Below are 23508 nucleotides of genomic sequence, written 5' to 3'. Positions count from 1 at the left end.
TTATATGTTAGTTTGTGCTGTATCCTGTTATCACTAGAGGACATTTGTGAATGATGTCTCTGAACGTATTTGTGACTGCTGTCTCTTCAGTTCCTGCACAGACTCCTGCTGTCACAGTGAGGAATTACCAGTCAGTGAATTATCTGGCAGTGAACTGGACGACACCAGCAGGGAATGTGTCTTCTTATAATGTCAGTGTGACGGGAGATGTAAATAACACAATACAGACCGCATCCACACAACAGACCTTCACATCCTTGTTGCCGGGCAGAAATTACACCATCACTGTCCAGACAAACAGCGGCAGCTGCAGCAGCGCCTTTTCTACAGCATCGGAAGCCACATGTGAGTACGGAGAAATGTCTCCACCAACAGCAAATAATGTTATCTAAGTATCCATTCTGTCTGTCATGACCACACACCAAGACATGATTATAATACGTATAAAACCACTAAGATTAGTTGGGAAAAAATTGAAGTCCCCTGTGATTGGCTCCACACTTTCACCCCAGAACCTCCCCTGTGAAATTACCATACCATTAGTCACATCTATAGTACTAGGGAAAGAACCAGACTAGGCAGACATGTACCAGGTAGTGTTGGGCGAACAGTGTTCGCCACTGTTCGGGTTCTGCAGAACATCACCCTGTTCGGGTGATGTTCGAGTTCGGCCAAACACCTGATGGTGTTCGGCCAAACCGTTCGGCCACATGGCCGAACTAAGAGCGCATGGCCGAACGTTCGGCTAGCGCTGTGATTGGCCGAACGGGTCACGTGGTTCGGACCCGAACGCGCTCTGATTGGCCGAACTGTCACGTGGTTCGGGTAAATAAATACCCGAACCACGTCATATCTCCACTATTTGTCTGTGGGTTTAGCTTTGGGTAGGCAGGCAGGGTAGTTCGCGCTCCAGCCACGCTAGCCAGGGTCCCCCCAGTCATTGTGTGTCACTGCTGGGAACAGTAGTACACCGCTCGCTCAGCCACACTATATAGCATTGTGTTTACTGCCACTCTGTGTACCTCGCTCAGCCACACTATATAGCATTGTGTTTACTGCCACTCTGTGTCTGCTGGGAACAGTAGTACACTGCTTGCTCAGCCACACTATATAGCATTGTGTTTACTGCCACTCTGTGTACCTCGCTCAGCCACACTATATAGCATTGTGTTTACTGCCACTCTGTGTCTGCTGGGAACAGTAGTACACTGCTCGCTCAGCCACACTATATAGCACACTATATGCTGCTGGGTTAGCGTTGCCGGTCCCTGTTTATTGAACCTCTCATCTTTATTACATTTATGACTGCATGGCGGCAAAAAGCATTGCTATATCCGCACGCTATTTGTCCTCATGCAAGGCCTGGGATGTTGTGTCTCAAAAAGCGTGGCCTTCTCCTCCTGCGCCTCCTCCTGTTCCATCACGTGTTTTGCTGCTTGTGCTGGGTTAGCGTTACCGGTCCCTTTTCCTGGAACCTCTTCTCTGTATTACATTTATGACTGCATGGCGACAAAAAGCATGTTACCTGTGCAAAGAAACATGACATTTTCCACATTTAAAAGACAGTTTTTCCTTTGAAACTTTACAATCAATTTTCTCAAAAACTATAAGCTCTTTTTCAAATATTTTTTTTCCTCTTGTACCCACTCCCAAGGTGCACATACCCTGCAAATTTGGGGTATGTAGCATGTAAGGAAGCTTTACAAAGCACGAAAGTTCGGGTCCCCATTGACTTCCATTATGTTCGGAGTTCGGCGCGAACACCCGAACATTGCGGCGATGTTCGGCGAACGTTCGCGAACCCGAACATCTAGGTGTTCGCCCAACACTGGTACCAGGACATTAGCACTCTTGGAGAGCTATACTTCTTACCAAAGCTAATGTAGTATTCCATAGTGGAGTTATATTTCAAATTGTATTGGAGAAAACTAGAAAAATCAACCCTCTCTTGAAAATCAAAAGATACAGCCAGCCAGACACTACATAGGAACTTTCTGTATAGGAATGGTCAATGAGATGCAAATACATTCAAGTTAAAGCAGCATTATACATTTTTTTATGCAAGTTTATGCAGTTTGAACATGAAACAATCAAATCCTGCTGAGGTAATATTTGATCAGCCCATTTTCAAGCTGCATAAATTTGCATACAAAATGTGCATAAAGCTGCTTTAACTTGAAATTATTTGCATCTCATTGACATCCCTATTTTTATGCATTTTGCATAATATATACGTATATGCCGTGCACAAAGCATTGCTGATGATGCACGTTTACCATCACATGCATGAAAAATGGAAGGATAAACTAGGGCTGTAGAGTGATAATGTACTCAAATAAACTGTGTGCTCAGCCAATCAGAAGGCTGGTCTCCTAAGCCCCGCCCACCCAGCCCTCCCTGCTCCCACTGCACTAGTGCTACACTAGCCCACCTCCCATCAGAGGCGTAGCTAGGGTTTTCAGCTCCCGGGGACAAAGACTATTAATACGCCCCCTAAGGTGAAGGGTCATGACCAAATGTGGGCGTGGTTATGGGTGCTCCACATTTGGTCACACCCCTTCAAATGTACATGGAGGTTAGCAGGCTCACGCTCACCCACCCTCCCTCAGTATGTACCTTCCAACATGTTCCAAGACAAATTCAGCAATCATGAGCCCCCCCATCAAGACAAATTCCGCAATCATGAGCAAACATGAGGCCCCCAACATGACCAACTCAGCAATCATGAGGCCCCCAACAAGACAAATTTAGCAATCCTGAGGCCCCCAACAAGACAAATTCAGCAATCATGAGGCCCCTAACAAGACAAATTCAGCAATCATGAGGCCCCTAACAAGACAAATTCAGCGATCTTGAGGCCCCCAACAAATCATGAGGCCCCCAACAAGACAAATTCAGTAACCATGAGGCCCCCAACAAGACAAATTCAGCAGTCATGAGGCACATAAATAGACAGCATTTCACATAAATAGGCAGAATGCCCCCTTAATATGATAGACACCTCTCACCTGGCAGCAGTTCCCCAAAATACACTCAATCTGACAGCAGTGCTTCCCCAAAAATAGGTAGCCCCAGGTCTATAGGTGTCCCCAGAATAGGTGGCCAGCAGTATAGATGTCCCCAGAACAGGTAGCCAGGGGTAGAGATGTCCACAGAACAGGTAGCCAGGGGTATATGTGCCCAGTATATGTAGGCAGGGGTATGTGTCCCCAGTATATGTAGCCAGAGGTATATGTGCCCAGTATATGTAGCCAGGGGTATATGTGCCCAGTATATATAGTCAGGGGTATATGTGCCCAGTATATATAGCCAGGGGTATATGTGCCCAGTATATGTAGCCAGGGGTATATGTGCCCAGTATATGTAGTCAGGGTTATATGTGCCCAGTATATGTAGCCAGGGGTATAATATGTGCCCAGTATATATAGTCAGGGGTATATGTGCCCAGTATATGTAGCCAGGGGTATATATGCCCAGTATATGTAGCCAGGGGTATATGTGCCCAGTATATGTAGCCAGGGCTATATGTACCCAGTATATGTAGTTAGGGGGATATGTGCCCAGTATATGTAGGCAGGGGTATATGTGCCCAGAGTAGGTAGCCAGGGGTATATGTGCCCAGAGTAGGTAGCCAGGGGTATATGCCCAGTATATGTATTTAGGAGTATATGTGCCCAGTATATGTAGGCAGGGGTATATGTGCCCAGAGTAGGTAGCCAGGGGTATATGTGCCCAGAGTAGGTAGCCAGGGGTATATGCCCAGTATATGTAGTTAGGGGTATATGTGCCCAATATATGTAGGCAGGGGTATATGTGCCCAGAGTAGGTAGCCAGGGGTATATGTGCCCAGAGTAGGTAGCCAGGGGTATATGTGCCCAGAGTAGGTAGCCAGGGGTATATGCCCAGTAAATGTAGTTAGAAGTATATGTGCCCAGTATATGTAGGCAGGGGTATATGTGCCCAGAGTAGGTAGCCAGGGGTATATGTGCCCAGAGTAGGTAGCCAGGGGTATATGTGCCCAGAGTAGGTAGCCAGGGGTATATGCCCAGTATATGTAGTTAGGGGTATATGTGCCCGATATATGTAGGCAGGGGTATATGTGCCCAGAGTAGGTAGCCAGGGGTATATGTGCCCAGAGTAGGTAGCCAGGGGTATATGTGCCCAGAGTAGGTAGCCAGGGGTATATGTGCCCAATATATGTAGGCAGGGCTATATGTGCCCAGAGTAGGTAGCCAGGGGTATATGTGCCCAGAGTAGGTAGCCAGCGGTATATGCCCAGTATATGTAGTTAGGGGTATATGTGCCCAGAGTAGGTAGCCAGGTGTCCCCCTCCCCAGCAGGAGGGGAGCAGCGCAGAGAAGAGGAAGAGCTGCTCTCCCTCCCTCGCTGTCCCCTCCAATGTCCGGGTGGCTGGCAGCGGCGGGCGGAACTTACCTCCGTCTCGTCGCAGCGCCGGATGGATCTGCCACTACTCTGGTCTGGTCCAGACCAGAGCAGCGGCTGCGCACCCGAACTTCCGGCCGGCGCTGGAGTGAGACGGAGGTGAGTTCCGCCCGCCGCTGCCAGCCACCCGGACATTGGAGGGGACAGCGAGGGAGGGAGAGCACCTAAGGTGAGGGAAGGAGGGGGAGATGGCCCCCCTTCCCCACCGTCCGCACAGCTCTCCCTCTTCTCTGCGCTGCTCCCCTCACCCCCCGCAAAAAAACCAAAAAAAAAATACCCGAAGCTCAGCTGGGCGCCCTTGGGGACCAGGCGCCCCTGGGCACTTGTCCTACCCCGACCCCCCCTATCTCCTCGCCTGCCTCCCATGCGAGTCAGTGAGTGAGTGGGGGAAGCGGCAGAGAGGTGAACCAGGAGGCCAAGAACTGTGATGGGCAAGTCCGACCAATGATCTGCATTATAAGTAGAAGTGCTCCTGTCAAATTAAATACACTTTTATATGAAAATCCAAAATGAGTGTTTTGAGATTATTTAAAGAGGAAGCGTCATCTCTAATTTTCAATGTTGTAGAGAGAAGGAACCCCACTATTTCCAATATTTTGATCACAACACATAAGAAGTTATACTTTTTACTGAGTTAATGATCTGAATGGGGTAGATACCGCTGGGTATCCCCACAGTTGGCACCTAGCATTAGATGGTTATGTTTTAAATAAAATAAAAATAAAAAAAACCTTTCTGTTGTGAAGGCATAGACTACAGTTTACTTGTCAACAAGAGGCAAAAAGTACACATATATTCAAAATGGGGATACAGTTCTTAGAACACATTCTACACAGCATGAAAATAGCAGTTCCTTATATTTTGAAATCTTAACTGATCAAAATTTCAGGAAGTAGATTCTACATCCTAACTAGCCCCCTGTGTGTTCTAGGACGTAGAATGTAAGTCCTGCATTAATGCCCGCTGTCGGCTGCCGCGTGACCGCGCGTGCACGTGACCGTGCATGCATGTGACCGTGCACGCTTGTGCACAGTCACGTGCATGGTAAAGTGAATGATTGTTGCTGTTAGCTAGCAACAATCATTCAATAGAGTTAGAAACAAAAAAGTTGTAACAGTAAAAAAAATTTAAAAAATTAAAGTGACAGTCCCAATAAAATAAATTTTTTTTTTTTAATTCCCCATTAATTTTTAACCCAAACTTAGCCTTCTAATCCAGTCACAGCACCTGATCTGCTGCATGCTTGTTCAGGGTCTGTGGCTAAAAGTATTAGAGGCATAGCCTTGGACAAACAGGCAATCTGCATTGTTTATCGGACCGAGCGAGTGCGAATCTACGTCGGGCAGGGGGCGCTGCGGTTCTGACAGGACGTAAACTCTACGTCCCATTGACCGCGTGCCCCCGCCCATCTCCGCCGCTCGGTCCGCTCTGCCCCAGCCGCTCGTTGCTGCCCTGCCGCCTCTATGACGGCAGAGCACTGTGAGCCGGGCAGGAGCCGTTTTCATTGGCTCCTGGCCCTGTCATTCATGTAAGCCGTTCCCACTGGCTTACATGGAGTGACAGGGTCAGGAGCCAATGAAAGCGGCTTCTGACCGGCGCACAGCGTTCTGCCGTCATAGCGACGGCAGAGAGAGCAGCCTGCGGGGGATTTTAATGCTTAATGGTGGAGTCAAATCTTCTTTCCTTCTGCTTTCTAGTACCCTTTCTCTAAGAAAGCAGAAGGAAAGAAGATTTGACTCCACCATTAAGCATTAAAATGCAATATAACCAACAGTCTAGAGATATCAAGAGGGTGGTGGATAAATATTGGGGTATTCTCCAACAGGATAGGACCCTAAATGGGATTTTAACCGAAAAACCAAGGTTTACATTTTGTAAAGCAAATAATCTGAAAAATATGATTGCACCAACTGTTGTTGAAACCAAGAGAGTAAAGAAACAGAAAGGGTCTTTTAGGAGGTGTGGTTTTTGTGTTCCATGCAAAAGCACCAAGTACAATGCACCAATAAAACAATTTAGATCAGCAGTGACCCAGGAAGAATTTGATATTTATGGTAATTTAAACTGTAACAGCAAAGGTGTAATATATATCATAGAATGCGGTTGCAATAAGCAATACGTGGGAAGAACAAAAAGGAAACTCATCTAGAATTGGAGAGCATGTGAACAGTATTAAAAAAAGAAATAAAAAATTGCCACTAAGCAAACATTTCTGGGAATGTCATGGGGGAAGCCTGCAGACTTTTAGATTCTATGCAATTCAAACTGTCGAGAAAGATTGGAGGGGAGGAGACTTTATTCAAAACATGTCAAGAAAAGAAACCAATTGGATTTATATATTGAACAGTTTGGCTCCGCTGGGATTGAATTTAGATGTGGAACTGTTCGCTTTTACATAAGGAATGTTCTTATATGTTTTCATGCAGATCTATGGAGAAAAACACACTGCAGGCATTTGTAGCAAATAGCATAGAGACAGGGGTGGAGCTATGACATAAAAAGAGCTGAGAAGCAAACGAGAACACGCCCTGAGGAAGGTAGGCGTATCCTACCGAAACTAGTCGGCATTGGGTTGTCGGAGTGGTGACGTCACCTCTACAGTTCCAGATTGAATCTGAGGAACGATTTTTCAGCAAAGTGCTTAACATCCGCGGCAGACGTCAGGTTAACACGGGAGCCACCGGCCGGGGCTCATGCTGCCAGAAGACATAGCGGAACCGTAAGCATAAAGGAATCAGTCATCTACCCCTTAAGCTGCGTGAGTTATTTGAACTGTCCTTTGGACCCGCAGCACGCTATTTTGCTTGAATGTTATGCAAAGAAATGGAAGTTTGAAAAGTCTGCAGAACGTTGTCTGTTTTTGAAAAGTTTTGAAAAGTTCTGCTTTTGTAAAGTTCTGCAGGACGCTATTTGTTTCTAGAGGTCTGTGCAAATGCAATCTGCTTATACAAAATCCTGCAAGATCTAATTTGCATACCAAGGAATGCGGAATTAGCCACTTTACTCCTGGTGGATGTATATGAAATTGTATGCCTAAAGCTTTGCAAGACGAGATCCAAGCTATTTAACATGAACTTTTTCCTGTTGGATTTATGAATTATACCTTTGTGAGCTCACAGGACGTTATTTTTATTTTTATTTTATTGATTTTTGAACAAGAAAGGCTATTATTGCCATTTTTAAGGTGCAAAAACACTTTTTAACATTGGAAAGGTGCTATAGGGATTGGTGCAATTTTATGCTAGAAAACGAAGTTTACTCAGCGAATCAATCTATAGGTATATGTCGTGGCGTGTGCCAGACTGTTTACCATAGGGAGGTGGGACTGAGAAAGTTGGCTAGTGTTTGCTTGCATATTAATGTAATATATATGAATTTGAATTTATGAATTGAATAAAACTGTATATGTGATGGTATATATAGGCGCATGAGTGATTTTTAAAACTTTATGAATGCTTGAATGGTGGGGGTGTGAGTAACCCCATTTATCACTGACTGCAGCCAATTGAATTCATTTTATATTGAGTGGGCGCAAATCTACCTGTTTACATTTTTTAGTTTCAGGTTGTTGCCTTATACAGTAATATTGTATTAGTTGAAGCATGTCTTTGTTTTGCAGACCCCACTCCACCAGGAATGATCACCTTTAATGCGGTTGGAACAAACAGCACTACATTATCCTGGGGAGAGCCAACAAATATGGCTGGTGTGACAGCAAAATCCTATCAAATAACTTATTGGATTGCTTCTTCCATTGCTGGGAGCACTACAAGTACCACAACGAATGTCATCCTTCAGAACCTGACGTCTGGCACTAATTACACCATCTCAGTGGTGACAGTGGGGGTCCGGGGGTATCAGAGCACAGCTGTCACCGGATGGGTTGTCACAAGTAAGTCTCTACATGATAGGAAAACAGCCAATAGTGCTGAGTAATCTAAGGGTGGGCAGTGATAAATAGGTGCTAACAGCGGCATGACTATAAGGAGGCAGCCCCCACACTCACAAAGAGGCCTGGTGCGGCCCCAGACATCTTCCTTCCCCCTCCCATGCTCCTCTCCTATGTCTTTGCCCCCCTTTATCAGACCCACAGATAATACTATGCCCAGACTTCTACTGTATATACAATAAGTAATAGATAGTAAATGCTTTGCTGAATTTACCATGTGTTATGTTGTATTTCAGAGGTTTCAGAGTCAGCCGTAAGACCACCTTCTCTGTGACACTGAGCTGGAGCAGTCTGGACTATCAGAGCAGCTCTACCGACTGTAACAAACGTATCTGGTGTGGTCTTTGGAGGCTGTTCTGATACTGTGGAGCAGCTGCAGGAAGCCTCCTAATCTTTTGGTCAGTTGCATCCCCGGCTCCCCTGTAGACGAAATCAGAATGATGGCATCCCCGGCTCCCCTGTAGTTGTGGGTCGGTGTGTTGCTTCTGGCAGGACGCGCAGCCCAGAGCTGCCTTTATAGGCTGTGGAGGCGTGTCTGATGGGGTGTCAGCTGTGATGTCATCAGCTGACACCTTATTGCAGGAGGTGCTGTCAATTCTAGGGGCTGGGCTTTTGCTCTGCCTCCTGGGTATTTAAGGCCAGAGTATTCACTTGCTCGTTGGCCTTGATACTAATCAGTACACTGGTTCTTGGTCCTTATCCTAGTGAGATAGTTGTTTGAGAGCTACATTTCATATTTTGCGCATCAGCCCGATATATATGTACTCCAGTCAGTTTAGAACTGTGTAATATATATATATATTGTAATTATAGTAATTATTGTATTTCTATGTATGATCCGGCAAGTCCACCACTCCGATTAAAGTCTCATCCCTTTGTACCTCAGTCATCTGATACCCATTATAGACCTCAGCTAGCTTAACGACTTTGTCTCTGTCTCATCCTTGTCTGTGCCTCGTATATCTGATCCTATGTGTATGACGTCTGCCTGAATATTGACCTAGCACCTGTCTCTATCCCTTGTACTGTAGTCATCTAACTACCTGTGTAATGATCTTACCCCGTTTTTGATATAGCTCTACATTAGTCCTTCTGTACCGCGCATTTCTGAGGTTTGGTGTATGACCCGAGCTTCGACCTGACCTCGATTTATTGTATTTTCTGTGTGTACGTTAGACTCAGCATTACACCTACAGAGTGCTGACTTATGTCACATCGTCCTCTGCACTGCTGAGTAATACCACAGTGACCAATACACCCACCACAATAACCAATCTGATCCCAGGAGGGTTGTATACATTCACTGTATATACAGTAGCTGCTGATAATGTCACCCTATCAGACCCTAAGACAATATCTGACTGTACAAGTAAGTATATTATATCCTATGGAAGCAATGTTCACAAAATGAGGTTATTCTGATTATTCTTCTAGTCTAGGAGGGATCATTCGCTACCCCAGCCCTCGGATCACATAGCCAATCAAATATTAATTGACTACATTCATGAGATGAATCCTGATTGGCTGTTATAGGCTGTTGTACCAAGATCTTTTCTGAATTAAAGTGGGTTGAGACTCACTATTATGTATGCAGTGGCTGGGTAGTGTACTGGTTAACGGCACCGTCTTTGACATGGGAGACCAGGGTTTGAATCCTGGCTAGGGTCAGTACTTATTCAGTAAGGAGTTCAAGGCAAAACTTCCTTGCCTTGAATTGCCTCTTGAGCGCTTTCAGTCTGACAGGAGGAAAGTGCTATACAAATGCTCAGGTTATTAATATTAACTGAACAAAGAGAAATAAATCTTCCAATAAAAAATTATTTATTTAGCTTACCTATCCTGCTGTTTTTAGTATTCAGTGTCAGTATAAAGAGGATTGTGATATGAAAAATAAAGAATATTTCTGCTAGTTTCCATCTTTATTGTTTCTCTCTGATACCAAAAGTGACATCACTTCTGTCCTATCCTTTTATTTATTTTTTAACCCAGATTTAGGCCCATACACACAGCACACAAATGTCTCTCAAAACAGGCGACGGATGATGGTTCGTGCGACAATTTCTCTGTGAGTACGCAGCACGGGACTAAGAATGTCTGCCGACGCGCTAGTATGAATGATCAAACTGGCGGATTGCTCTTTTCGTGCAAACTGTTGCGCAATTTAGAGTTGTTGTGTTGTGTACGAATGTCTTCTGAAAATGGACAGCTTGTTGAGAGCTTGGAAGCAGAAGATGATGATCGCTGAAAACTGCATGCTGCAATCATCTGTCGCCTCGCAGCTAAAGACAATTGTATGCTGTGTGTATGATGTGGTGCTCATCACAAGCTCGTGATCACGAGTAACTTGTGCTCAGAAGACTTTTTTTCCGATCATAAGATCGTAATCGGCATTAGTGACCTGCTCTCGATCACGAATGCCGATCACAAATGCACTCGTTACCTGACTCGTAATCACGAGTTATTTGTGATCACCGGTTGGTATTGGTGATTAAAAACCCGTTTAGTTTAGCGGTTAATAGCAATACCCCCTTACATGCTAGAAACATCAAATTTGCCAGATATGTTAATAAGAACAGTGGGAACAAGATGATTTTTTTTTTTTTCAAAAAGACCTTACACGTTTTAGAGAAAATCGATTTGAAAGTTTGAAAAAAAGTACACATTTAAATGCGGTAAATGACAGTTAATGTACTGTATTTTCCGCATTTAAATGTATACTTTTTTCCTTTGAAACTTTACAATCGATTTCTCAAAAACTATAAGGTCTTTTTGAAAAATAAATGTCCTCGTTTCCACTGTTCTTCTTAACATATCTGGCAAATTTGGTGTTTCTACAATGTAAGGGGACTTTACTATTAACTGTTAAACTCAGCGGGTTTTAATCACGAATCATGACTCGTGATTCGTGATTACATGCAGTTATTCGACTTAAAACCGCACTCGAGTCTTAGATATCTGTTTCTATTTGTGATTGTAATCATGAGACAATTTGTAAGTGGGCGGAGTCGAATTCATGATCACTCAAATTTGTGATTGGGGGTATTTGAGCATCCAAGTGTGTATGTACCTTTAGTGTTAATTCACTGATTATTTTACAGATCCCACAGCAAACATCACCTAGATATCATGCTTACATCACCATGTAAACTCTTCAAAGAGTTAAAAAAAATTGAGCTATTACCTATGCAAAAGAGTTTGTGGACAGTTTGTCTAATTGAGATTCCTGCAAAGTAGTAGTAAAACACATGAGGGTAAAACAGCTTTAAAAAAAAACAAAAACTGTGAGAGAAGTGTTCTAATGAGGTTTAAGTTGAGGAAAGTTTAAAGGGTCATTACTAGGGCTGCTCAAATCCGGATCCGGGAGACACCCAGATAGTTGCTATCCGGATATCTCCCAGTAAACCTGTGCGGGCTGGGCGGGAGGAACCTCTTATCTTTATTACATTTTACCTGTCTGACGTCTTCTTCCGGGTTGAAGGAGGAAGTGTTTGTAGTGTTTGTAGTCCCGTGATGCGCGTGGACCGCTTCGTGGGAGGCGCCGAGGGATGGACAAAGAAGACGTCAGACAGGTAAGTTTGACCACCCCCGCCCAGCCCGCACAGGTTTACTGGGAGATCTCTGGATAGCAACTACCTGGGTGTCTCCCGGATCCGGATTTGAGCAGCCCTAGTCATTACGTCTCTTTTTTTTTAGCTTAAAAATGCAGAGTGTGGATGCTTGGTAACCAGCAACTGTGAAAGTCTGAAACATTCTTAAAAATTAAACCATTAAAAAAAAAAAATACGAGACTCTTTTCCATGTTACTTATATTTATGTCCTATTATTCATTAGTGTTGCTGAGAATAAAGACAATCGAAATTTGAACACCCTCTCCCCCAGAGCCATGATGGTATGAATACCCCTCCCAGGTGAAATAAGAAAGCAGTACCCCTTACTTATTTCTGCAGAGTTAAAAGTGAAAGAAAAATGCAACCCCCCCAAAAAATAATAGTATTTTAACTCGAGATTGCCTGAACGGTTTGAACACGAACTTGTTCGCGCGAACAACGCGAGTTCGCGTCGAAAAGCGAACTTTATGCGAGTTTGACAACCCCCACCCCCATACTATATCATTGTGCATGAGGACAAGAAGCGTGCAGATAGCATGCATTTTGCCGCCATGCAGTCATAAATGTAATAAAGATAAGAGGTTCCATAAACAGGGACCGGAAACGCTAACCCAGCAGCAGCACACGTGATGGAACAGGAGGAGGCGCAGGAGGAGAAGGCCACGCTTTGAGACACAACAACCCAGGCCTTGCATGAGGACAAGAAGCGTGCGGATAGCATGCTTTTTGCCGCCATGCAGTCATAAATGTAATAAAGATAAGAGGTTCCATAAACAGCGACCGGAAATGCTAACCCAGCAGCAGCACACGTGATGGAACAGGAGGAGGCGCAGGAGGAGAAGGCCACGCTTTGAGACACAACAATCCAGGCCTTGCATGAGGACAAGAAGCGTGCGGATAGCATGCTTTTTGCCGCCATGCAGTCATAAGTGTAATAAAGATAAGAGGTTCCATAAACAGGGACCGGCAACGCTAACCCATCACAGATGGTCATTGTTCATGTTACTTGGTTGTGGTCCAGGAGTGTTGCATAGTCGTTTCCAATCCAGGATTGATTCATTTTAATTTGAGTCAGACGGTCTGCATTTTCTGTGGAGAGGCGGATACGCCGATCTGTGACGATGCCTCCGGCAGCACTGAAACAGCGTTCCGACATAACGCTGGCTGCCGGGCAAGCCAGCACCTCTATTGCGTACATTGCCAGTTCGTGCCAGGTGTCTAGCTTCGATACCCAATAGTTGAAGGGTGCAGATGGATTGTTCAACACAGCTACGTCATCTGACATGTAGTCCTTGACCATCTTCTCCAGGCGATCGGCTGCTGCATGGGTGTCAGAAAATTTTCCCACTCCAAGCACACTGCCGATACCATTCCCTTTTGGGCACTAGCTGCGGCTTGTGTTGTTTGCTGCCCTCCTGGTCGTCCTGGGTTTGCGGAAGTCAGTCTGTCGGCGTACAACTGGCTAGAGGAGGGGCAGGATGTCAATCTCCTCTCTAAAGTCTCCACAAGGGCCTGCTGGTATTCTTCCATTTTGACCTGTCTGACTCTTTCTTCAAGCAGTTTTGGAACATTGTGTTTGTACCGTGGATCCAGAAGGGTATAAACCCAGTAATTGGTGTTGTCCAGAATGCGCACAATGCGTGGGTCGCGTTCAATGCAGTCTAGCATGAATTGAGCCATGTGTGCCAGAGTCCTGCTAGAATCCTCATCATCCTCTTGTGAGCGTTGTGATAGTTGTTGTGATGCATCATAGTCGTCACCTTCTTCCTGGTCTGCTTCTGCTGACCATTCGCGCTGAATTCTGGAAGTCCAACGTGCACCGCTCTGGCCCTCGTCAGTGGTGGCATGAAATTCCTGCTCCAACTCCAGCTGTTCCTCCTCCTCTTCTTCGTCATAGCTGCTGGGGCCAGCGTTTCCTGAGGCGGATGGCCTGATGTTGGTACCATCACGCTGATCGTTTTCTCCTTCAGATTCCCCCAGTTGCATCATGACAGCTGTTTCCTTGATTTTCAACATTGACTTCTTCAGTAAACACAGCAGTGGTATGGTAATGCTGACTGAAGAGTTGTCACTGCTCACAAGCAATGGGAATTGCTCAAAATTTTGGAGGACTTGGCAGAGGTCCAACATGTTGGCCCAATCGGATCCAAAGAAGCTTGGCAGCTGTCCGGATGCGCCTCGGTACTGCGCCGTCATGTACTGGACCACTGCACTCTTGTGCTCGCAAAAGCGGGCTAGCATGTGCAGCGTAGAATTCCAGCGCGTAGGGACATCACACAGCAAGCGATGGTGGGGGAGATTGAAGCGCTCCTGCATCTTGGCGAGTGCCCCCGAAGCAGTACTGGAATTTCTGCAATGTTTGGCCACTCGTCGCACCTTCAACAGAAGATCGGCCACGCCTGGGTATGTCCTCAGGATCCGCTGAACTACTTGGTTCATCACATGCACCAGGCAAGGGATGTGTGTCAGCTTAGCCAACCTTAAAGCGCGAATGAGATTACTCCCATTATCACACACAACCATGCCCGGTTTCAGGTCCAGCAGTGCCAGCCACAAATCCGTCTGTTCCTTTATTCCCCTTCAAATTTCCTCCCCTGTGTGCTGCTTATCCCCAAGGCAGATCAGCTTCAGCAACGCTTGCTGACGCATGCCAACAGCTGTGCTGCACTGCTTCCACGATCCTACTGCTGCTGGGTTAGCGTTTCCGGATGAGGTACAGCTTTGAGATGCGTTGGAGGAGAAGGAGTCAGAGAGGTAGGTGCTGCTGTTGTTATCCAGTGGGAGGGACGGTGGTGCAGCTGTTTGCGGCGTGGGCAACACCCGCGCCGTAGCAGGTGAGGAATCGCTGCCAGGCTCCACAAGGTTCACCCAGTGCGCGGTAAGGGAGATGTATCGACCCTGGCCGAACGCACTCGTCCAGATGTCAGTGGTGAGGTGAACCTTGCAGGCAACGGCATTCTTCAAGCTTCGGGTTATTTTGCTGACCACGTGCTCATGCAACTCAGGCACTGCAGAGCACGCAAAGTGGTAGCGGCTGGGAACCACGTAACGTGGGATGGCCACTGACATCATGCCCTTGAAGCTGTTTGTCTCCACCACTCGATATGGCAGCATTTCGCAGGCCAGAAGCTTGACTATGCTGGCTGTTAGTGCCACGGCCCGGGGGTCATTTGCTGGCAATTTCCTCTTGCACTCAAGCATCTCCGAGACAGACAACTGAACCGTAGGGCTGCACACTGCAGGGCTGTTGGTTGTTGTGTTTGGTGAAGACTGGGAGACCTCAAGAGCACTATTCCGGAAAGTGACAGTGTCAGCGTCGTCTGATGTTTGTGAATGTTGTTGTGAACCACGCAATGGCTGGGCTACTGCTGCTGCTGAGGAGGGTCTGGTGGTGAGTCTGGTGATCCCAAGGGAGGCAGTGTTGCTGCTGGTACCCTGTCCTGGTGGCCACAGAGTGGGATGTTTGGATACCATGTGGCGGGTCATGCTGGTGGTGGAGAGGTTGTTAATATGTTTCCCCCTGCTCAGGCGGATCTTGCACACCTTGCAAATCACCATGGTACCATCCTCACTGCAGTCTTCAAAGAAAGGCCAGACTTTGGAGCACCTGCCTTGCTGGCGATTTCTGTTTGCGCCTCTTTTTTGACTCACTTGAACTTCCACGCTTGTGGTGCCTGAAATTTCGCGCCGCCTACCTTGTGGCACAAGTCGAACTCGTGCAGCAGTGGGTTCTTCAACAGACTCATCTGTGCTGCTGCTACGACGGCGATGTTCTCCTTCACATACAAAATCTGGGTCTCTGTCAACATTGTCCATACCCTCCTCCTCCTCTTCCATCTCCTCAAACTCGTCATATGTGATTGTGGGCCGCCGCCATGGAGTAGAGCTCCCCACAACAACCTCTGCGCAGCACACTCCAACGTCGTCTTCAAGATCTTCTCGGCCGACCTCCTGCAATTGAAACCCCTCCTGCCCAACTTGCTCTGGGATTTGGGTTTCCGAGTCCTCCTCGGACTCGCCTTGCATTTCAGTGCACGGTGCATTTCCCACAGTCAATGGTTGTGAATCCGGGCACAAAATTTCTGGCAGTTCCGTTGACCTTTGAAAGGTGGAAGTTTGTTGGGCTGGGAATAGCTCCTGCGAATACCCCATTGTGTCCTGAGGAAATTCTTCGGACTAGTTATTTGGCAGTTGTGTGCGTGGTGTCGCTGCCGGTTGTGTCTGCTTTGTGCCCACTGGCTCCTTGTAACTGGCTGAGGACTCGGACCTCGTGCGTGATGTGCTGGTGCTGCTTAACCCACGGCTGGACGCTTGAGAGGTCATCCAATTAATTATCTGGTCCTGTTCTTTTGGATTTGTGAGGGTTGATTTCCTGGACAACATGGGCGGTATTGAGTGGGTTTTCTTCGGTGCTCCACTGTGGCCTGTACGTGAACCGTCAGGGGGAACACCTCTTCCCTTGCCCCTCCCTCTTTCACAGGATTTCTTCTTCATTTCACTTATCCGTAAAAGTACACGCTGACTGGCAGCAGTACAGTGGCAGTACAGAAATGCTATACAGTGGCGGGTGAGCGGTGTACTACTATTCCCAGCAGCGACACAGAGCACAATGCTATACAGGGTGAGCGGTGTACTACTGTTCCCAGCAGACACACAGAGTGGCAGTAAACACAATGCTATATAGTGTGGCTGAGCGGTGTACTACTATTCCCAGCAGACACACAGAATGGCAGTAAACTCAATGCTATATAGTGTGGGTGAGCGGTGTACTACTATTCCCAGCAGCGACACAGAGCACAATGCTATACAGGGTGTTCGGTGTACTACTGTTCCCAGCAGACACACCGAGTGGCAGTAAACTCAATGCTATATAGTGTGGGTGAGCGGTGTACTACTATTCCCAGCAGCGACACAGAGCACAATGCTATATAGTGTGGCTGAGCGGTGTACTACTATTCCCAGCAGACACACAGAGTGGCAGTAAACACAATGCTATATAGTGTGGGTGAGCGGTGTACTACTATTCCCAGCAGCGACACAGAGCACAATGCTATACAGGGTAAGCGGTGTACTACTGTTCCCAGCAGACACACAGAGTGGCAGTAAACACAATGCTATATAGTGTGGCTGAGCGGTGTACTACTATTCCCAGCAGACACACAGAGTGGCAGTAAACACAATGCTATATAGTGTGGCTGAGCGGTGTACTACTATTCCCAGCAGCGACACAGAGCACAATGCTATACAGGGTGAGCGGTGTACTACTATTCCCAGCAGACACACAGAGTGGCAGTAAACACAATGCTATACAGGGTGAGCGGTGTACTACTGTTCCCAGCAGAGACACAGAGTGGCAGTAAACACAATGCTATATAGTGTGGGTGAGCGGTGTACTACTATTCCCAGCAGCGACACAGAGCACAATGCTATACAGGGTGAGCGGTGTACTACTGTTCCCAGCAGACACACAGAGTGGCAGTAAACACAATGCTATATAGTGTGGGTGAGCGGTGTACTACTATTCCCAGCAGCAACACAATGACCGGGGGACCCTGGCTAGCCTCGCTGGAGTGAGAACTACCCTGCCTGCCTACCCAAAGCTAAACCCACAGACAAATGGCGGAGAAATGACGTGGATCGGGTATTTATTTACCCGAACCACGTGACCCGTTCGGCCAATCAGAGCGCGTTCGGGTCCGAACCACGTGACACGTTCGGCCAATCACAGCGCTAGCCGAACGTTCGGGGAACGTTCGGCCATGCGCTCTTAGTTCGGCCATATGGCCGAACAGTTTGGCCGAACACCATCAGGTGTTCGGCCGAACTCTAACATCACCCGAACAGGGTGATGTTCTGCAGAACCCGAACAGTGGCGAACACTGTTCGCCCAACACTACCTAGGACATTTGACAACCGATGCTGGATAATAAATGACACCCCCCCCCCCCCAAAAAAAGGAAAGGTGTGAGTAAGGCATGCTAAGCACACCACGGTGGGTAATGCCAGTTATAGGTGCCCCCAGTATAGGTAGCCTGGAATTGTTGCCCCCCCCGTATAGGTAGTGTAGTATAGCCACAATGCGCGGTGATTCCCTACAAAATACACATGATGCCGCAGTGTTTTGCCAAAATGTATATAAGGAGGCAGCGATTAGGTAACTAGATAACCCCCCTTTAGCACAGGTAGCCAGATGACCCCCCCACACACACACACTTATAGTATAGGTAGCTAGATAACCTCCCATTTAGGATGGGTAACCAACATGATACCCAATTGCAGTATATATAGCCAGATCTCCCTTTAATATATAGCATTTGTATACATTCAGATTCCCCTGTATATAACCATTTTATATAGTCAGATCCCCCCGTATATAGCCAGAGTATATAGTCAGATCCCCCTGTACATAGCCTTTGTATATAGTCCAATCACCTGTATATAGTCAGCTCTCCAGTGTATACTGTTAATTCCCCCCTGTACATAGTTAGATCCCCCTGTATATAGCCAATGTATTTCTGACTGTGTGACCCCCAGGTGTACACAGGCACACAGACACAAGAGAGAGAGAGAGAGAGAACAGGGGTATGAGACACAGAAACAGAAGAGAGACAGGAAAGAGAGAGACAGGAGGGAGAGACAGAGGAGGGAGAGAATGAGGAGAGAGGGGGGGGGGGGGGACAGGAGTAGGAAAGAGTGGAGAGACAGGTGGAGGGAGAGAGACAGAGCGAGAGAGAGATACAGGAGGGAGAGACAGAGCAGAGGGAGAGACAGAGCAGAGAGAGAGAAACAGGAGAAAGAGACAGAACAAAGAGAAAGACAGGAGGGAGAGACAGAACAGAGAGAGAGAGACAGGGAGGAGATATAGAGCAGAGAGAGACAGAGTATGAAGAGAGGCAGAGAAGGAAGAGAGACAGAGCAGAGAGAGAGGGAGAGCAGAGTAAGACAGGAAAGAGACAGAGAAGAGAGAGGGTGATAGGATGGAGAGAAAGACAGAGAGAGAGACAGGAGGGAGAGACAAGAGGAGAGAGACACAGAGACAGGAGGGAGAGACAGAGCAGAGAGAGACAGATGAGGAAGAGAGACAGAGCAGAGAGAGAAAGGAAAGAGACAGAGGAGAAAGAAAGAGTGGAAGAGAAGGCGGAGAGAGCCATGGGAGAGAGAGAGAGAGAGAGAGAGGAGGAAGAGAGAGTGGAGAGACAGGAGGGAGAGAGAGCAGAGAGACAGGACGAAGAGACATAGCAGAGAGAGTGACAGGAGGGAGAGATAGTCAGAGAGAGAGACAGAGGATAAGAGAGAGACAGAGAAGAGAGAGACAGAGGAGGAAGAGAAACAGAGCAGAGAGAGAGACAGAGCAGAGTGAGACAGGAGAGAGCAGAGAGAGAAAGGAGGGAGAGAGAGACAGGAGGGAGAGGCAGAGCAGAAAGAGAGACAGAGCAGAGTGAGAGAGAGACAGAGAGAGCAGAGAGAGACAAAGCAGAGAGACATTAGGGAGAGACAGAGGAGAGAACGACAGGAGGGAGAGAGAGAGAGAAGAGGAAGAGAGAGAGACAGGAGGAAGAGACAAATCAGAAAGAGGCAGAGCAGAGAGAAACATGAGGGAGAGAGAGCCGAGAAAGAGTCGGGAGTTAAAGACAGTGCAGAGAGAGAACGCAGAGAGAGACAGGAGGGAGAGAGCAGAGACAGACAGGAGGGAGAGACAGAGCAGAGAGAGAAAGACGGGAGGGAGAGACAGAGCAAGAGAGAGACACATACAGAAGGAATAGACAGAGAAAGAGACAGAGGAGAGAGAGCGATAGAGACAGATGGGAGAAAGGAGGGAGAGACAGAAGAGAGGGTGAGACAGAGGAGAGTGAGACAGAGACAGAAGAGAGAGACAGGAGGGAGAGGACAGAGACACAGAGGAGAGAGAGAGACAGGAAGGAGAGGTGGACAGGAGAGAGAGTGATAGAGACAGAGGAGAGGGAGAGACAGAAGAGAGGGAGAGACAGAGACACAGAAGAGAGAGACAGGAGAGAGAGAGAGGAGGAAAAGACAGAGAGAGACAGGAGGAAGAGAGAGCGGAGAGAGAATTAAATGGAAGAGAGAGACGGGAAAGAGAGACACTGGCAGCCGGCAGGTATGTCCAGTGGTGTACTGCCCACAGCGCTGCGGAAGGTGTTATGGCTCAGATCCATCCGTGTCCATGGTGTTTTCTGATGGTGTGCCTGGGTGGCCCAGCTGGTCGGGATATGAGCAGTGCCGGGAGGCGACATTTTGTTGTCATGGCCGCAGCGTTGGAGGAGCTGCGGCATGGATGGGCCCACCTCTGATATCCCCTTGAGTCTGGAAGAGGGAGCAGAGCACTGGCATTGCGATGGCTCCACATGCTGGGAAGGCGGATGAGCAGGTGGATGAGACCCAGGAAGCCTCTGTCTGGATCCTCCTCTCATAGCGGTAAAGCAGCCTGCAAGTCCTCATCTCACTTGGCACTTCAGCATCTGGTGGTCCTAGGTTGTGGCGGGGATCACGGCAGAGATCCCGCGTGCGTCCCACGTTGAGCTCTGGGTGGCTTCCGCATAAGGTGGCATGACGAGCCGAGGTGACTGGCAGGGGTCTGAGCCAGCTGCAGCCAAGCAATGAAGAGGGGGGAGGCAGAGCAGGTACTGCTGGCTTGATCTGCAATGGGCTGGGCTGGCCTCTTTGACACCCCTATCCCCGCCATCACCCGGTGCAAAGTGCCACGTCACGTGCAAAGTGCTAAGTGCTCCCTCTTCCAGACTCAAGGGGATATCAGAGGTGGGCCCATCCACGCCACAGCTACTCCAACGCTGCGGCCATGACAACAAGATGTCGCCTCCCGCCGCTGCTCATATCCCGACCAGCTGGGCCACCCATGCACACCATCAGAAAACACCATCAGAAAACACCATGGACACGGATGTATCTGAGTGACTATCCGTCACCCGGTGTGCCCCGCCCCTATGCGCCACTGGCTGAAAAGCACCACCAAAACAGCTCTTTTGGGAGCTAATGTACTTGTGAAGTGTTTTTGTGTGTGTGTGGCCCACTAACACTGCATATACAGCTCTGTCTGTCGCAGCTGGCCCTTGCTAATTGCAGTGCATACCTTTTCACTGCACTTGTGTGTGTGACTGCTGCACATTGTATTATAATACCTTTCACTGCATCTGTGTGAAAGCACGCTGTTTTATATACCAGTCACTGCATACCTTCCACTGCATCTGTGTGACCGCACACTGTTTTATATACCAGCAGTCACTGCATCCATTTTCACTGCACTTGTGTGACTGAACATTTTTCTACCAGCAGTCACTGCATAACCTTTCCCTGCACCTGTGGGACTGCACATTGTTATACCAGCAGTCCCTGCATACCTTTCACTGCATCTGTGTGACTGCACCTTGTTCTACCAGCAGTCACTGCATACCTTTTCACTGCACCTGTGTGACCGCACATTGTTCTAACAGCAGTCACTGCATACCTTACACTGCACCTGTGTGACTGCACATTGTTCTACCAGCAGTCAGTGCATCCATTTTTACTGCACCTGTGTGACTGCACATTGTTATACTAGCAGTCATTCTATACCTTTCACTGCATATGTGTGACCGCACATTGTTATACTAGCAGTCATTCTATACCTTTCACTGTATCTGTGTGACTGCACATTGTTCTACCAGCAGTCACTGCATACCTTTTCACTGCACCTGTGTGACCGCACATTGTTCTAACAGCAGTCACTGCATACCTTACACTGCACCTGTGTGACTGCACATTGTTCTACCAGCAGTCAGTGCATCCATTTTTACTGCACCTGTGTGACTGCACATTGTTATACTAGCAGTCATTCTATACCTTTCACTGCATATGTGTGACTGCACATTGTTATACTAGCAGTCATTCTATACCTTTCACTGTATCTGTGTGACTGCAAACTATTTTATATACCAGTCAGTGCATACCTTTCACTGCATCTGTGACTGCACATTGTATTATAGCAGCAGTCAGTGTATACCTTTCACTGCATCTGTGTGACTGCACATTTTTTTAGTCAAGTCAGTGCATACCTTTCACCAGTGCTGCTCGGATACCCCTTTTCAAAATTCGGATTCGATTCGGTCTGGATACCAAGATATCCGATCCGGGTTGGATATCCGATTTCAAAATTTTCCGATCTGAAGTGGATATCCGACCTCAGTATCCGGGATATACGGCCGGATTCGGATATCTGGATAGAAAAAGTGGCCTTTAAATTGCTTTAAAACAGTTTTTCAGGGTAAATGAGGCATGTAGCATCATTATTTTTAAAGGGGAACAATAATTGATGATGTGGGGCAGTGTTCTCCCCAGAAATTTTTTCCAGCCGGGTGGCATGAAATAGTAGCCGGGTGGCATGAAAAAGTAGTCGGGTGGGACGAGATGAGAATGCAGGGCCGGTGCATCTGTGAGCAATTCTGATTACAGCAGAGGAGAAAGTGAGCCGATGACAGCCGGGTGCTCACCAAAACTAGCCGGGTGGAGCACCCAGCTAAAAGAGCCTGGGAAGAACACTGTGGGGACTTAAAATCCCCCCCCCCAAAAAAAAAAAAAATGGCTGTCAATTAACATCAGGCCTAGGTTCCAGAAAGTGGTCGTGCAGCCAACATTGGGCTTGATTCACTAACCGGCTCTAAGCCGGTTAGTGTGCCTTATCACTAACTGGGTACACACTACAACGCTAACCTTATCTGGGGTTAGTGTGCCTTATCTGAGGTTAGGGTGCCTTATCTGCACTGTGCGATGTAGCTTTGTGCATCTTTTAGTGTGCACAAAGCTATTTAGTGTGCACAAAGCTACTTAAAGAGAAACTCCAACCTAGAATTGAACTTTATCCCAATCAGTAGCTGATACCCCCTTTTACATGAGAAATATAATGCTTTTCACAAACAGACCATCAGGGGGCGCTGTATGACTGATTTTGTGCTTAAACCCCTCCCACAAGAAGCTCTGGGACCGCGGTACTTTTGGCAGTTTGTTACAATGTAACAATGTTTACGGACAGGAAATGGCTGTTTACAGCTATCTCAAACAGCTAGAAGCAGCTACATAACCTGCCCACAGTAAAAATGTCACCATGTAATAAATGTCAGAATGTAAATTGGGGAGAGGAAAGATTTTACAATGAGCAAACACTGACTAAATCATTTATACATAATTATGGTAAAAATGAAGCACTTTTTTACTACATTATTTTCACTGGAGTTCCTCTTTAAGGGGCACTAAGTTCAGATAAGGCACACTAACCTCAGATAAGGCACACTAACCGGCTTAGCGCCGGTTAGTGTGCCTTATCCCCGGATTCGGATATCTGGATAGAAAAACCGGAAGTGGCCTTTAAATTGCTTTAAAAAGGCAATGCAGCAGGAGCAGGTGTAACGTCTGCCAGGAGCATGCCACACGTGGCACTTGGCAGTGGCACTTGGCAGTGGCACTTGCCACTTGGTACAAGGTACTTGGCACATGGCACTT

At 47.3% G+C, this 23508-nt stretch overlaps 1 protein-coding gene across 1 annotated transcript in view; it reads left to right on the top strand.

Moving 5' to 3' along the window:
• LOC137537962 (receptor-type tyrosine-protein phosphatase beta-like) overlaps positions 1 to 23508 on the top strand; it is a 557484-nt gene that overhangs the window by 313079 nt on the left and 220897 nt on the right. The window contains exons 14-15 of the mRNA XM_068259886.1: positions 91 to 345; positions 8063 to 8335. Coding sequence (XP_068115987.1) covers positions 91 to 345; positions 8063 to 8335 — 528 coding nt within the window. The remainder of the gene's footprint in view (positions 1 to 90; positions 346 to 8062; positions 8336 to 23508) is intronic.

Source organism: Hyperolius riggenbachi, chromosome 11, assembly GCF_040937935.1.
Source record: "Hyperolius riggenbachi isolate aHypRig1 chromosome 11, aHypRig1.pri, whole genome shotgun sequence".
Taxonomy (NCBI): Eukaryota; Metazoa; Chordata; class Amphibia; order Anura; family Hyperoliidae; genus Hyperolius; species Hyperolius riggenbachi.
This window is presented reverse-complemented; position numbering and strand designations above follow the sequence as displayed.